Raw genomic sequence first — 14145 nt, forward strand, 5'->3', positions numbered from 1 at the left:
TCAAAAAAAGAAAATGTTTCTCGTCAAACAGTGGACAGAATTTCAAAATCAATAAAAAATCAGTCACCCGCCACCAGCAATCGGCGAAAGAACTGTCGTAGGATTAGAAAAACAACACCGAGGACTGACCGAAAAAACGTTAAAAGTGCCTTAGAAAACCGTAGTGCATCAGCAAAAACATTAAAAATAAAATTGGAAGAAGAGGGTATAAATATATCTGTATCAACACTGAGGCGACGTCTTTACGAAGTAAATCTGAAATGCAGGCGCCCTGTAAAAGTACCAAAATTGACACCACGAATGAAAGCGGATCGATCAAAATGGGCCAGGCTACATCGAAATTACTCGGTGGATGATTGGAAAAAGGTATTTATTTAAATTGAATTTTCAACATATCATTTTAGTAAATAAACTTTTATATTTGAATTAAACTTAAATTTTAATTATTTTTCAGGTCATCTTTAGTGATGAGTGCCGGTTAGAAGCCGTGACAGAGAGCCGTCGATTCGTCAGGAGAACACCAATGGAACGTTACAATGAGGCCTGTGTGGTAAAAGTTATCAAACACCCCCCTGCAACAATGATATGGTCATGTATTATTAACAATTTACCTGGGCCGTTGTTTTTCGTGGAAGGAACAATGAACCAAAATTCCTATAAGCAGGTCCTCGAACGAATTTTATTGCCCTTCTACCATACACTCGACCCAACAGAAGGTCCATACACCTTCATACAGGATGGGGCACCTTGCCACCGGGCTAAATCAATAATAAAATTTTTGTCTAACAAAAATCTGCCTTTGCTCCCCTGGCCTGGAAATTCTCCGGACCTTAATCCTATAGAAAACGTATGGAGCATGTTAAAAAATAAGGTATACTCATTTCCAAATCTGACAGTAGACTGTTAAAAAAAATATTCAAAAAATTTGGTCAGAAGACGAAGAAATAAATAACATGATAAAACAGTGCATTTTAAGTATGCCAAAAAGAATTAAGGCAGTTATTTCTGCCAAAGGTGGAAATACTAAATACTAACTATATTTATATGAAAATATATGCATAATTTAAGCGTAATAAAGTGTTCATGTGTAAATAAAATTCAATGTTGTTTTATTCAAGGTTTTCTCTGAGTTATTCCTGTTTGAATTGAGAAATTGCGCGAAATTCTGCGTGGCCCTAATTCATTGAGTAGATACTGTAGATAGAGTTAGATAATATATTAGAGTATGTGATAGATATATTCCAGTGTAATCTGTGACGGCGAGTGTGATCAACATTTTTTCGGTAGTTGCTTTACACTTTTATGTGTATAGTATTCAAGTTTTTCCAACCTTATAATCTTCGCGATTGTTGTACCGATCGTGTGACAGAAGGACTTACTATGAATTGAATTTCTTGAAGTATAATTTTATTATGTAAATAAACAGCGAAAAATAGCCGCAGTCTTGAACTTCCGCCATCTATAGCGCGTTAAAACGTTTTGTTTGAATACAGAACAGGTTTTCTTTTGTATATTTTTCACATGACCACTATTATAAATGACGTTCCTACTGTTTCGCGGGAAAAATGCTCTCGGCCAATAGGAATTAAGAACTAGAGACATAAACAATTTACAAAGCATAAACAATATTGTTTTTCTATAATTCCTATAAGTTTGTACTGTTGGAAAGTCTCTATGTTTGAATCTGTTTATTGTACAAATTACGGAGAATCTTATTGGAATTTTGCGTAGTATTATAAAATTGAATATTTAATGAGAATAATTTAAACTGAAGTTTTGAAAAAAAAAATTAAGAATTGACACAACTTGAATTCGGTTATTCCATTACAACATATTTAATAGTAAAAAACTTTTAAAAAAATTCAGTACAAAATAAATTTATATTAAAAAAAAAATCGTTACATAAAATAAAAATAATATATATGGATATTTTATTGATATCTCAACAAAGATGAAGAAGATCATGGAAGTCTGGGCATTTACAGGGCTAACGACCTATCCATGGTAGACATGGACACAGTATCACATGATCACAGTGACCATGTAAGCATAAATACAACAATTGAAGCATGCATACAATTTTCGAAATTCGAGTAGTGTTGTTGTCAATCATGAGTAGAATGTTACACGCGTATAAAGTGATCGCTCAAACCAGTCTATGACAGGTCGTAAGCTCTGTTAATGCCTAGACTTCCATATTCTTTAAGCTTTGTTGAGATGGATAAAAAAATTGTATAAATTAAAAAAAAAAATCCTGAGTATGTAAACAAAAATTGCACAAACTCAAATTATGTACTGCGAACAAATAATATGAATGAATATTGAAATACGGTATCAATAATGTATTTATTAAAAAATAATTTGCGTACATCCTTGCCTTCATATAAGTAACGATCAAGATAACACTGCGTCAATATGATGCAGTGCCCTGTGCACCATTAGGTGCGGTAAGGGTTAGAAGAAGAAGACTTCTTATTGTGCCGTTCCACACTGGAGGTTTGCCAATCATCACGGCAATTTTTAGTAGCAGCACTTGATAGTGGTTCTACTGTAGCTGTTTGAAAGTGCATCAGTAGAAACACTATCGAGTACTTAAGCCAGGATATACGTCTTCTTACTATGCAGCGAGTGTTTTTGCCTAGAATTTTCACTCATGAATTACTTGAAATTATAGTAACTTTAAACATAAAGAGTAAATCCACTCACAAGTAGGCATAGGCTATGAAACTTATAAAGTTGAAGCCTGAGTAGGGACTTGATAAACGGTGTTGCATAAGCCGTAGCTAGATTTCAGAGTCACTTGGACGCTAACGTCCAATTACCTAAGTAATTCAAAAAATTCTTACTATGCTACGTTTATTTTTACTGCCTCGTGATATATTACCTACTTTTTTGTATTTCTCTTCCCCAATCAAATAGCTAATCGACTCTAGCATTATTTTCTTTACACTGTCTGTAACTTCTCTCTCTTTTCCCATGTGGCTTAAATTAATATAATTAAGTTTTTTTTTTAAATTTCATCACAGCAACATTTCTTTTAAATAATTTTATACATATCGCGTGTCGTGTCTCCAAAAGTAACAATCATGTTTTCGTTTTGGTGTACCGTACTGTATGTTATACTACCAACCTTTGGAGTGTTGTATCTGTTGATGTAATGGAATTATAACTACTGGAATAGGAAAGGCGTTAAAAGGCCGAAACCTACCTTGGTTCTTGGAAACACCGGAGATAATATACTGCGGAGAAAGAACATAGGGGAGAACATATGCAACCTATATTTCCAGACCAAAGGGCTCAAATATGCTGGAATCTTCATGCTTTTTAGAAGAACCCTCATCGCAAACGACTTGGACATGATTAAAACGATCTTGGTAAAAGATTTTGCTCACTTCACCGCTCATACTCAAAAAATGTTCGATAAAAAAGTAGAGCCCCTCTCGGCGCACTTGTTCAATCTCAACCAGGAAAAGTGGAAGAATCTGAGAATCAAACTGTCCCCGACATTCACGTCGAGCAAGATCAGGTACATGTTCGAAACGGTGGCGAAGTGCGGGCGAGAGATGACGGCGTACCTGGAAAACCACGAGTCCAACATGGCGTCCATGGACGTGAAGGATCTGTTGGCTAAGTTCAACACGGACGTGATAGGGTCTTGCGCCTTCGGTCTGGAATGCAACAGCTTCAACGACCAAGATTCGGAGTTCAGAAGGATGGGAAGAAATCTCTTCGATGTAGGGCTATTAAATGTTCTCCTCCAGACCCTTATGTTTTTAATACCGCAGACAATACACGTTGTCAACTTTAGCGCCTTGGGAAAGGAATTGAACGATTTCTTTTATAACACCGTCGATAAAACTATCAAGTACAGAGAGGAGAACAAAGTATAGAGAGGAGAACAACATAGTCCGAAATGATTTCATGCAACTATTATACAATTAAATAATGATGGATTTGTTGCCGATGACGATGCAGGTAAGATTTAATGCTTTTGTTTTTATAAAGTTAACGTGACTTTCGAACGGTGACCATCTACATCTACAGCTACCCTTATCTGGATATATTTATAGTATTAACATTTTAATTAAATTAAACACTTAAATAATCCACTGAATTGAGTTAACTCAATTCAGTGGATTATTCAAGTGTTTAATTTAATTAAAATAATCATGTCATTCCACAAAGTTAATGCCGAATCAATAAATAATACTATTTACATAATTACCATCATAATAAATATTTTATTAAAGGAAGGAATGTAAGGCTGAGATAAGCGTGATCGATGAAATTACGAAAGGTGTGTTGAGATGGTTTGGCTATGTGGATCGAATGAGTGAAGAAAGAACAAAAAAAACTAATGTATTAAGGTGGAGACTGAACTGAAATTTGTCTCTGGAATTTTTCTATATTTTAGCATGATTTAGTAAATTTGAGATGTTTTTAAAACGTTAAAAAAATGCATTTTATAGCCATGTATGATGATTCATTCGTCCTTAAGTAAAGAACAAACAGGTTCCTTATTTATTCACAAGTCTTTTGTGTTTACTTTAGTGTTTATTGTATAGGTTGCTACATAAGTTTTGAGAAACTGTGTTTTAAAAAAAATATTATTTAAAAAAAAATGTTTTATTTTCACTTTTATTTTATTCGACCAGTGACCGGATTTCGTCGTAACCATCATCTCGATTAGACCCGGATTAAATTGGTGAATGTTACACGCGTGTAAAGTGATCACTTAAACCAGCCTCTGACGGTCGTCAGCTCCGTAATTGCCCAGACTTCCATATTCTCCTTCATCTTCCATGAGATGTAAAATAATAAAATAAAATAAACAAATAAAATGAAACGAATAAGTGTATAATGTGTGCAAGGAAAGTGATTTATTGATGAATGTTAGCAAATCCAAAATGATGGTTTTTGAAAGAGAAGAATGCAGATCTGAATGTGAAATATTGGTAAACGGAGAGATTTTGGAACAGGTAGATGATTTCGTGTATTTGGGTAGTATGTTTTCTAGGGATGGAAAGATTGATAAAGACATAGAAAGGAGAGTGAATGCTGGGAACAAAGTGAATGGTGCACTGAAATCAGTTATAGCAAATAAAAACCTATCAGCGGAAGCTAAACTGGCAGTGCACAACGGAGTCCTGGTTCCAACTCTAATGTATGGAAGTGAAACATGGAGTTGGCAAAAGAAGGATGAAAGTAGACTGAATGCAGTCGAAATGCGATCTCTCAGAAGAATATGCGACAAAACGATGTATGATAGATGTTCGAATAGTGAAATAAGGTAGGAATGCAAAGCTGAGATAAGCATTATCGATAAAATTAAGAAAGGTGTGTTGAGATGGTTTGGACACGTAGAACGAATGAGTGAGGAAAGAACGGTAAAACAAATTTATGAGGCGAATTTTATTGGGAAAAGAAGCAGAGGAAGACCGAGAAAAACATGGCACGATCAGGTATGCCAAATACTTGAAAGTGATCAGGTTAGGAGTCGTAACAATCGGCGGGTGTGTATGAGGAGATGCATGAACGTGGAAGAGGCGAAGAATGTTTGCAAGGACAGAGTAGTGTGGCGCTCTATTCTCTCCGCCTACCCCTGCGAAGAAGCGGCGTGATGGTTTGTTAGTTAGTTTTTTTTTTAATTAAACGAGTTGAGAGAGCACAAATAAGGTCTTGATATGATAAATGTTTGGGTAAAATAACTAAAAACATTCATCTTCGCGTGATATGTTGAAGGGCAATAAGACAAACGTCCATTATAAATTATGTAAATAAAAAAAAATGGTATCGAGAATCATAATCATAATGACCATTTTTGTAGCTTTTCCTGAAACTTATTCAGCATCCCACGTACCGCTACGTATAAATACATAGTCCTCACGATCAATTGGCTTAGTGCTTTCATATCCAGTTAGTTCGTTTCCCCTCCCATTGCGGGGCGGTCGTGTGTTCGTGACCTACCGATAGTAATAATACGGAATATATTTGTTATTCTATACCAGTCGTGTCTGAAGTTAATCATTTTATAGTAATAAAAAAAAGTGATATAAACAGTGAATGTTAAAAATATCTCTCCTTATCGTTTCTTATGTTACCGACGTGTTTATACTTGTTAAGACTTTTTATCGGGCAGATATATTGTACTCAGGGGCGTGCATTCCATATAGGCAGAAAAGCAGTGCCTATCCTAACTTACTCGCGTGACATATAAAAACGCAACCAGTACCTACCCTACCTTACTAAGTGATACCTAGCACACCATACTACCTACCTCTACTGCTTACCTAATTATGTGTGCTCGCCACTGGTTGTACTTTATACGAATACAATGAGTAACTTATGAAAATAATATGATCTCATATGATATAAAATAATGAACGCGTTACTTCTTCATTGTAATTCCCAACTAAGACTTCGATTTCAATAGGAAACAGGTTAAAAACGTAGTATAGATAACTTCCACGTTACTTTTATTCGGTAAAAAACAAATGTTCATCTAACCTTTATCCGCACCCATGAATATATATCGTAAAGCATCGCATCGACGCAGTGTTATCTTGATCGTTAATTACAAAAACGGTGATCTGTGTCACGTTACAGGTAATGAGAAATATATATCGGAGACTTAAATTTATTATGAGTCCCTTGGGAATCGAACGCGGGACCTCCAGCACGGTAGCCAAACGCGTTCAACATTACACAGACGAATTTTTTACGACAAAAATTCAAAACTCATATAGAGTAGTGGTATATAATATTCTAATGTCCTAACGAACTAACTAACATCGCGCCACCTCTCCGCAGAGGTAGGCAGAGAGAATAGAACGCCACATCAATCTGTCTTCGCAAACAATCTTTGCCTCTTTCATATTCATGTACATATCCGCCAATTATTCCGACTCCTGACCTGACCACGCCCAATTATTTGGAATCATGCCCCAAAATGCCGTGAAACCAGTTTTATTTGATCTTCCTCTGCTTCTATTTTCAACTACGTTAGCCTCATAAATTTTTAATTTTTTTTCTCTTTTCGCATTGGATTCACATGCCCAAACCTAAACACATTTATTAGCTTTATCGATAATGCTTATCTCAGCTTTGCATTATTTCCTTATGCCTTATCGTTTGGCGTCATTTATCTATGGAGTTACTATATTGAAAGCTGTCCCACCGCATTCCCAGATCTGATACAGGAGTATCTAGGCTTCCCGACAGACCTGCTCTTGCAAGGCAATTTTTTAAATGAACTAAGCTGCGCAATTTATAGAAAATAAGTAGCAAAATTTGGATCGCAATTTTACTGTGAATTTACATTTAAAAGCTTTCAATATCCCTGTCACTGCCAATGTAAATAAATACAAGTTTGTAAAACCACCACCAACAAGATAACACTGTGTAAACGAACACACAGTGTTATCTTGTTGGTGGTGGATATAACACCTGTTAACGAACAAGATAACACTGTGTTTAAATGATGCAGTGCCCTAAGCACCATTGGGGTGCGGATAAGGGTTTGAAGAAGAAGAAGAAGAAGTAGGTAGTGAGAGGGATTAGTAGTTATTTAGTTCATCGTCAGCTAGATCCGATTCCGACCCGACACTGGGCGGCACACATACGCCCACAACCCCGACGAGCACAGCTGACAGACACGGAACAGTGCAAAGACATTTGCTGAAAATGCTCAGTCATCGCATTTCCAATTCTACTATTATCCATCGACAATCCATTACGGGTCCCTTGCACAAGTTACTATAATTTGACCCTACTTCACAGATTATTAGGAAGCCCTTATCCGCACCCCAATGGTGCATAGGGCACTGCATCATATAAATGCAGAGTTATCTTGATCGTTTACACATGAAGGAAATGTGATCAGCCCTCCGTTTCAGTTACCAGTCCAGGGTAATATTGAATAAATATTACAGTGAAAAAATCACTTATATTTATTTTATTTTCACCCCACTTGGGAATCGAACCCGGGACCTCCAGAACGGTAGCCGAGCGTGCTGACCATTACACTACGGAGATGGACAGATTATAGTATGTTATTATTATGCGGGCTGCAGAAGAGTGTGCTGTACGAGTGTGTCTCCTCGAATGCATATGGCGGACGAACCATTTTATCTCTATCTTTTAATTTTGTCGTTACCCGTCAGCCGTGCATTGTTCGTTTTTGTGCGCACATCAAAGTACCTAACGTCCAAGTGACTCCGAAATCTATCGACGGCTTATGCAACACCGCTTATCACGTTCCTACTTAGTCTCCAACTTTATTTGTTTTTAAAGCATATTCCTACTTATGGGTGGGTTTACTCTCTATTTTTAAAATTACTATAATATCTTGTAATTCATGAGTGAAAATTCTAGGCAAAAACACTCGCTATCTCGCTTAAGGCACGAGTTTATATAATTCAATGAAACTAAGTTAGCAATGAAGTGACTTAGGTGTCTGATTTTAGTTGTGTGTTTACAAAGAATATGAGTTAATAATTAAACATCTCAACATAGATGAAGAAGAATATCGTATTTTCAGGGCTTATTTTTTTATATATTTTTTATTTCTTTAATTAGCTTATATTACACTAATATAAACTATTATTTACACTTAATTTACATCATATATATATATATATATATATATATATATATATATATATTTACATCTTCTTACAGTAAAAAATACATTTATTTTTGAATTCTTTCAGACTCTTTTCATTCTTCATACATTCAGGCATCTCATCATACATTTTCAAACCCTTATACATTAAACAATTTTGTGACTCTTTTTTTTCAACAATGGCAGTCTTATTTTATTCTTATTTCTAGTAATATGTTCATGAAAATTTTTTTTCAACACTTTTTTATCCTTAAAATATTTGGGTAATTTATCTTTAAAAATGTATGTATAAAGATCAGCATATTTAATTTTAGTCTCTTTTTTATAGATAACCAGTTGAGTTCTTCTCTCATTTTTTCTAAATTATTATATATTTTTCTTGAGTACTATTCTCATAGCTTTATTTTTTATAATTTCTAATTTATTTAAATTTATGACTTCTCATTGGCTGGTTAAGTGCTTACTATACACAGATGCAACATTCACCATTGGTGAAATCCAGATCTGTGAATAAAGAATTTAGACTCACCCAAAATGTTCAATACATATATACAAAAATAAACCATATTACCAACAAACATAAACAACCAATAATAAGTGTAAGTCCCTCTCCAAGCACAAGAGCTTAGCCTATTTATTGGAGAGAACTGAGTTATTAATTTTAAGATTATAAAAGTAGAAATGTCTAGAAAATTAATTAAAATTATAAAAAAATTTTTTTTTGCTGTCTGTTGCCATATTAAATAATAGTAATAAAAAATATATAGAACGCTATCCCCAAAGTTTGAAAATACCCTATTATACAATATTAATATAAACACCAAGTAACTAATCTTCACGACGTTTCCCCGCCGGGGTAGGCAGAGAGAATAGAGTGCAACACGAACCTGCCTTTGTAAACAGCCTTCGCCTACTCTATGTACATTCATGCATCTCCTCATACATATCCGCCGATTGAATATGTTTATATGTGTTTACCATCGGGTATAATGGCGCCAGCTGCTGGCTAGCTCCGCTGTTACTAGCCGTGCTGTGTCAAAAATAAACTAATATTACATCACTCTCTAAATAGGGTCATAGTATCAATCACACGGCTACCATATAGCCACCATCGTAACTCTATATGGACGATTTTAAAAGATTATGTATTAAATGTCAAATCAAATACCGATTTTTTGAGTCTACTAATAATAAATAATAATAAAACCCTTATCCGCACCCCATTGGTGCATAGGGCACTGTGTCATATAAACGCAGTGTTATCTTGATCGTTTACACATGAAGGAAAGGTGATCAGCCCTCCGCTTCAGGTACCAGTCCATGGTAATATTGAATAAATATTACAGTGAAAAAATCACTTACATTTATTTTACCCCCCTTGGGAATCGAACCCAGAACGGTAGCCGAGCGTGCTGACCATTACACTACGGAGGCGGACATACGGAGTCTACTAAATTGTATTTTATTTTCATTAATTGATTCGGCAGTCACTTTGTGGAAGTTTTACTTAGTAAATACCACTACTTCTTAAAATCAAGTGTGATAATGATGCGGAATGATTTTAAGAGATAGTGGTATTTAATTAATAAAACTTTAATATTTTATTTTATTTTATAATTTAAAAAACGCTTAAGAATAAATTTTGTAACAATTTTCGCCTAGTTATGGCATTTTCAAACGAATGACATTGTTCAACGCGAAAGTTATTTATCTCAACAAAATATGGAACAAAGGCAAAATAAAGGAATGGGTCCAGAGTTAATTCTATGAAAATTGTAAAATAGTTTTTCTTTCTTTTTTGTATATATTAGGTTAAAATAGATAAAAACAATAAAAAAGTTGTACTTAAATAAAAAGAACTCCACCGACAAGACACACAAGGTGGCTTGGTCGGTTTCTGCAACAACAAAAAAAGTAAATTATATTTATATTTTTTTTAAATGAATATATACACAATGCATTATTTATATGTATGTATATAGTTATTAAATAAATAAAATATAAAAAAATCTTTTGGGGGTTTACTGTATTTTGAAAAACGCTTTATTAATTAGGAATAAAAACGCGCTATACGCAACACATAGATGGCGATAAATTATCTATTACTTATAGCATCCGTAATGGAATTGTCTGATTTACATAATAAATCGGTGGTTTACTGGCAAAAAACGTTAACTCTAAAATACCTGTTTGAATAATCGCTGTTATTTAAAGCTTTTGAACTGAATAAAATACCCGCTATTAAACTTTAAGTTGAATTCACTTTTAAAACCACATAAATATGACATTTTAAACTACGTAGTGTAGTTTGCCAGTTTATAGAACGTTGAAAACTTTAAAATATACATCATTAACCACTTCTGTGGTCAACCTCTTGGAAAATAGTGAGTCAAAAAAAGCCAACCATTTTTTCACTATTATGTTTGTGATTTCGATGAGTGTTGGCATTGTACGTCGAATTGTCATACTTTGTACGTTGAATACCTACCCGAATTGTATTCGGGCAAATCACACAAGCGGTTAAGTCAAATTTTCATATTTTCGAGTTAACGTTTTTTTCCAGTACACCCACGATATGTACTATGCCTGTAGTCCCGGTCATTCGCGAGACTTTGTGGGCGTATCTACCTATGTGTATTGTGAAACCCACGCCGGATCTGTACCGAGAAGTACCAAGAAACTGCGTAGTAGCGATGGTGAAGAGAAATATGTATATATGTACCACTATAAAGTGTAGCGTCCGCAAATCGTTCGTACATAATATTATGATTGTAGTGCTAAAATTGTAAAGTTCATACTACGAAAATGTCGAATCGTGAATTGCAGTTTGAAACAATTGACTAGCGAACACTACAGTGTCGCTAGACTCAGAAAAAATTTGCTATCATGAAATTTTTAAGGACGAAGCTATTGGCATTGAAATCGGTCTAGATTACATTTAAATTATATATATATATATATATATATATATATATATATATATATATATATATATATATATATATATATATATATATATATATATATATATATATATATATATATATATATATATATATATATATATATATATATATATATATATATATATATTATATTTAAATTGTCTGGTAAAATTATAAGCAATTATAAGCTTAAATAATAAAAATGAAAATGGTATTTTCTGGCGTTTCTCATGTGTGTGATTATAATCCAGGATTCGGATCTCACATACTAATATAAGAGTTTCTGCTAAGTAAAAAGCTTCTTTACATCTCACCAATAGATGTCTCTAGTGAAGTTCTAGTGATTCAAGAACAAGGTTTCTAAATTGGTTCATAATTTTAATGGTTTTACCAGGGTTTTCAAGTACATAAATATTTTATACAATAAAAACCAAAATTGGCATTCCGATAAGAGTATTTAATTATGATCTTATAAAATTGGATCTGGCGGATTTTGAGAGTAGGCGACACATATGTGATGATTTTTTTAAATTGATTTTATAGCCGTTGTTTGTGTGACTAAAAAACATGTTTTCGAGTTTGTGCTCGGGACTCTGCGTGTTACTACCAATCGTCGCAATTCTTTACTTACTAACGCGATGGAATCATAGTTATTGGAATAAAAAAGGCGTCCAAGGACCCAAACCAACTTTGGTTTTTGGAAATACCGGTGGTATATTTTTGGAGAAGAAATCCTTAGGACGCGTCTTCTACGACCTGTACTTCCAGACTAAAAGCCATAAATATGTAGGAATATTTATGATCTTCAGAAGAACGCTCATGGTCAACGACTTGGATATGATTAAAACTCTTCTGGTCAAAGATTTTTCTCATTTCACAGATCATAATCTTAAACCGAACTTTAAAGCAGCACCACTTTCGGAGCATTTGTTTAGCATCACCGGAGAAAAATGGAAGAACTTGAGAAATAAACTGTCTCCAACTTTTACGTCGAGCAAGATCAAGTACATGTTTGAAACGGTGGCAAAGTGCGGGCAAGAGATGACAGAGTTCCTGGAGAACTCAGAGTCGCATAAGACTCCTATGGACATGAAGGATCTGATAGCCAAGTTCAACACGGACGTGATAGGGTCCTGCGCCTTCGGTCTGGAGTGCAATAGCTTCAAGTACCCCGACACGGAGTTCAGGAGGATGGGAAGAAGGCTGTTTGAGCTCGGTTTCTTCAAATCTTTTGTCCAGTTTATGATTTTCTTCGTACCCATCTTGAAGAAAATCGTTAAGTTTAGTATATTAGGGGACGATGTAATTGGATTCTTCTATAACACTGTTAAAAATACAATGAAGTACAGAGAGGAGAACAACATAGTCCGAAATGATTTCATGCAACTATTAATTCAGCTGAAGAATGATGGATTTGTTGCTGATGATGAGACAGGTATGATTTTTTTCGTAAAATTTGTGGGAGGTTCATTACAGAACAAGAGATGTGTTCATCATACTCATAATCATTTTCGATCAACCTTCACGATAAATCTCTACAGCTCGCTTAAAACAGACATTACTGTAGAAGATGCCCTAAACTAAAATATGAAGTAGAAGTTATTTGGAATTTGCAGATAAATCTGAAAACAGAAAAGCGTATGAATTTCTCAAAAAAAAGTAAAATAACAGTAAAATAAATTGGAACAAAAATGATCTCTGTCGATAATTTTTCCAGTTCTAAAATAAACTGAAAAAAACTTGGCCTTTTTCTTTTGCTTTTTCAACGCAGACACAATGACTGGGTCGAACGCTTTAATTATCATTTTAGGTTATTCAAAGGATATACATTTTTTAAATTATCTTAAAATTTGAATACCTTATATAGTGTTAATGTGATAGCAAGAAAATACATTTTCCTTGACACATTAAAAGTGTCAAACAAGAATAATTAAAAAAAAAAATATATATATATATATATATATATATATATATATATATATATATATATATATATATATATATATATATATATTATACACGATATACATATATTTAATAATCATGTACGAGACGTCTCCCTTTGCACAAGACTGTAGAAAACTTCACGGGGTTGGTCTGTTCTGCTGCGCGGGAAGAGCAAGTCCAGACGGTAGTGGTATCGTAAATACTTGATTCGGCGAAGATTGAGTTTGAAGCGTAAAACAGTTGTGATGATGCAAACAGAACTCAGTTTATTCGAAAGTGTTCGCCATTAGAGACCGGTATTGGCATTAGCTCCGAAGTTCTTTGGATTTTACTCCTCAAAGACCAGTACTGCGCTGGTTCCTTAGTGCTTACGAACTTGATTTAAAAAAATCCCTATCGTGACTCTGAAATCTAGCTACGGCTTATGCAACAACTTTTATCATGGCCTTACTTAGGCTTCAACTTTGTACGTTTTATAGCCTATTCCTATGTGTAGTGCGTTTGTTTACTCTTTATCTTTAAAGTTACTGTGATTTCATGTAATTCATGAGCGTAAACTCTAGGCGAAAGCACTCGCTTTGATTTACTTTTTTTTTCACGATGAGCCGGTACTCTATGAGCCAAGTCAAG

At 34.3% G+C, this 14145-nt stretch overlaps 1 protein-coding gene and 1 pseudogene across 32 annotated transcripts in view; both read left to right on the forward strand.

The window, feature by feature from the left end:
* The window catches only part of LOC148310825 (cytochrome P450 6a2-like), a 36700-nt gene that overhangs the window by 6789 nt on the left and 15766 nt on the right, over nucleotides 1-14145 (forward strand). For 10 of the 32 annotated variants that reach the window (XM_088257808.1, XM_088257813.1, XM_088257816.1 and 7 more), the window contains exon 1: nucleotides 5901-5972. The exons of 2 other annotated variants lie outside the window; for them this stretch is intronic. Coding sequence is in view for 4 of the 30 variants with exons in the window: in XM_088257828.1 (XP_088113954.1) it covers nucleotides 12136-13003 (868 nt within the window). In the remaining 26 variants the exon portion in view is untranslated. Of the gene's footprint in view, nucleotides 1-5900; nucleotides 6066-6433; nucleotides 6607-12111; nucleotides 13004-14145 lie in introns of those variants that run through there. 20 more of the 32 variants (XM_088257807.1, XM_088257812.1, XM_088257817.1 and 17 more) reach the window with 9 other exon arrangements.
* On the forward strand, nucleotides 3414-3915 carry LOC148310826 (cytochrome P450 6A1 pseudogene; annotated as a pseudogene).

The sequence above is a fragment of the Brachycentrus maculatus genome, unplaced genomic scaffold, assembly GCF_059751285.1.
Source record: "Brachycentrus maculatus isolate JH-2025_06_01 unplaced genomic scaffold, ASM5975128v1 h1tg000087l, whole genome shotgun sequence".
NCBI classification, from domain to species: Eukaryota; Metazoa; Arthropoda; class Insecta; order Trichoptera; family Brachycentridae; genus Brachycentrus; species Brachycentrus maculatus.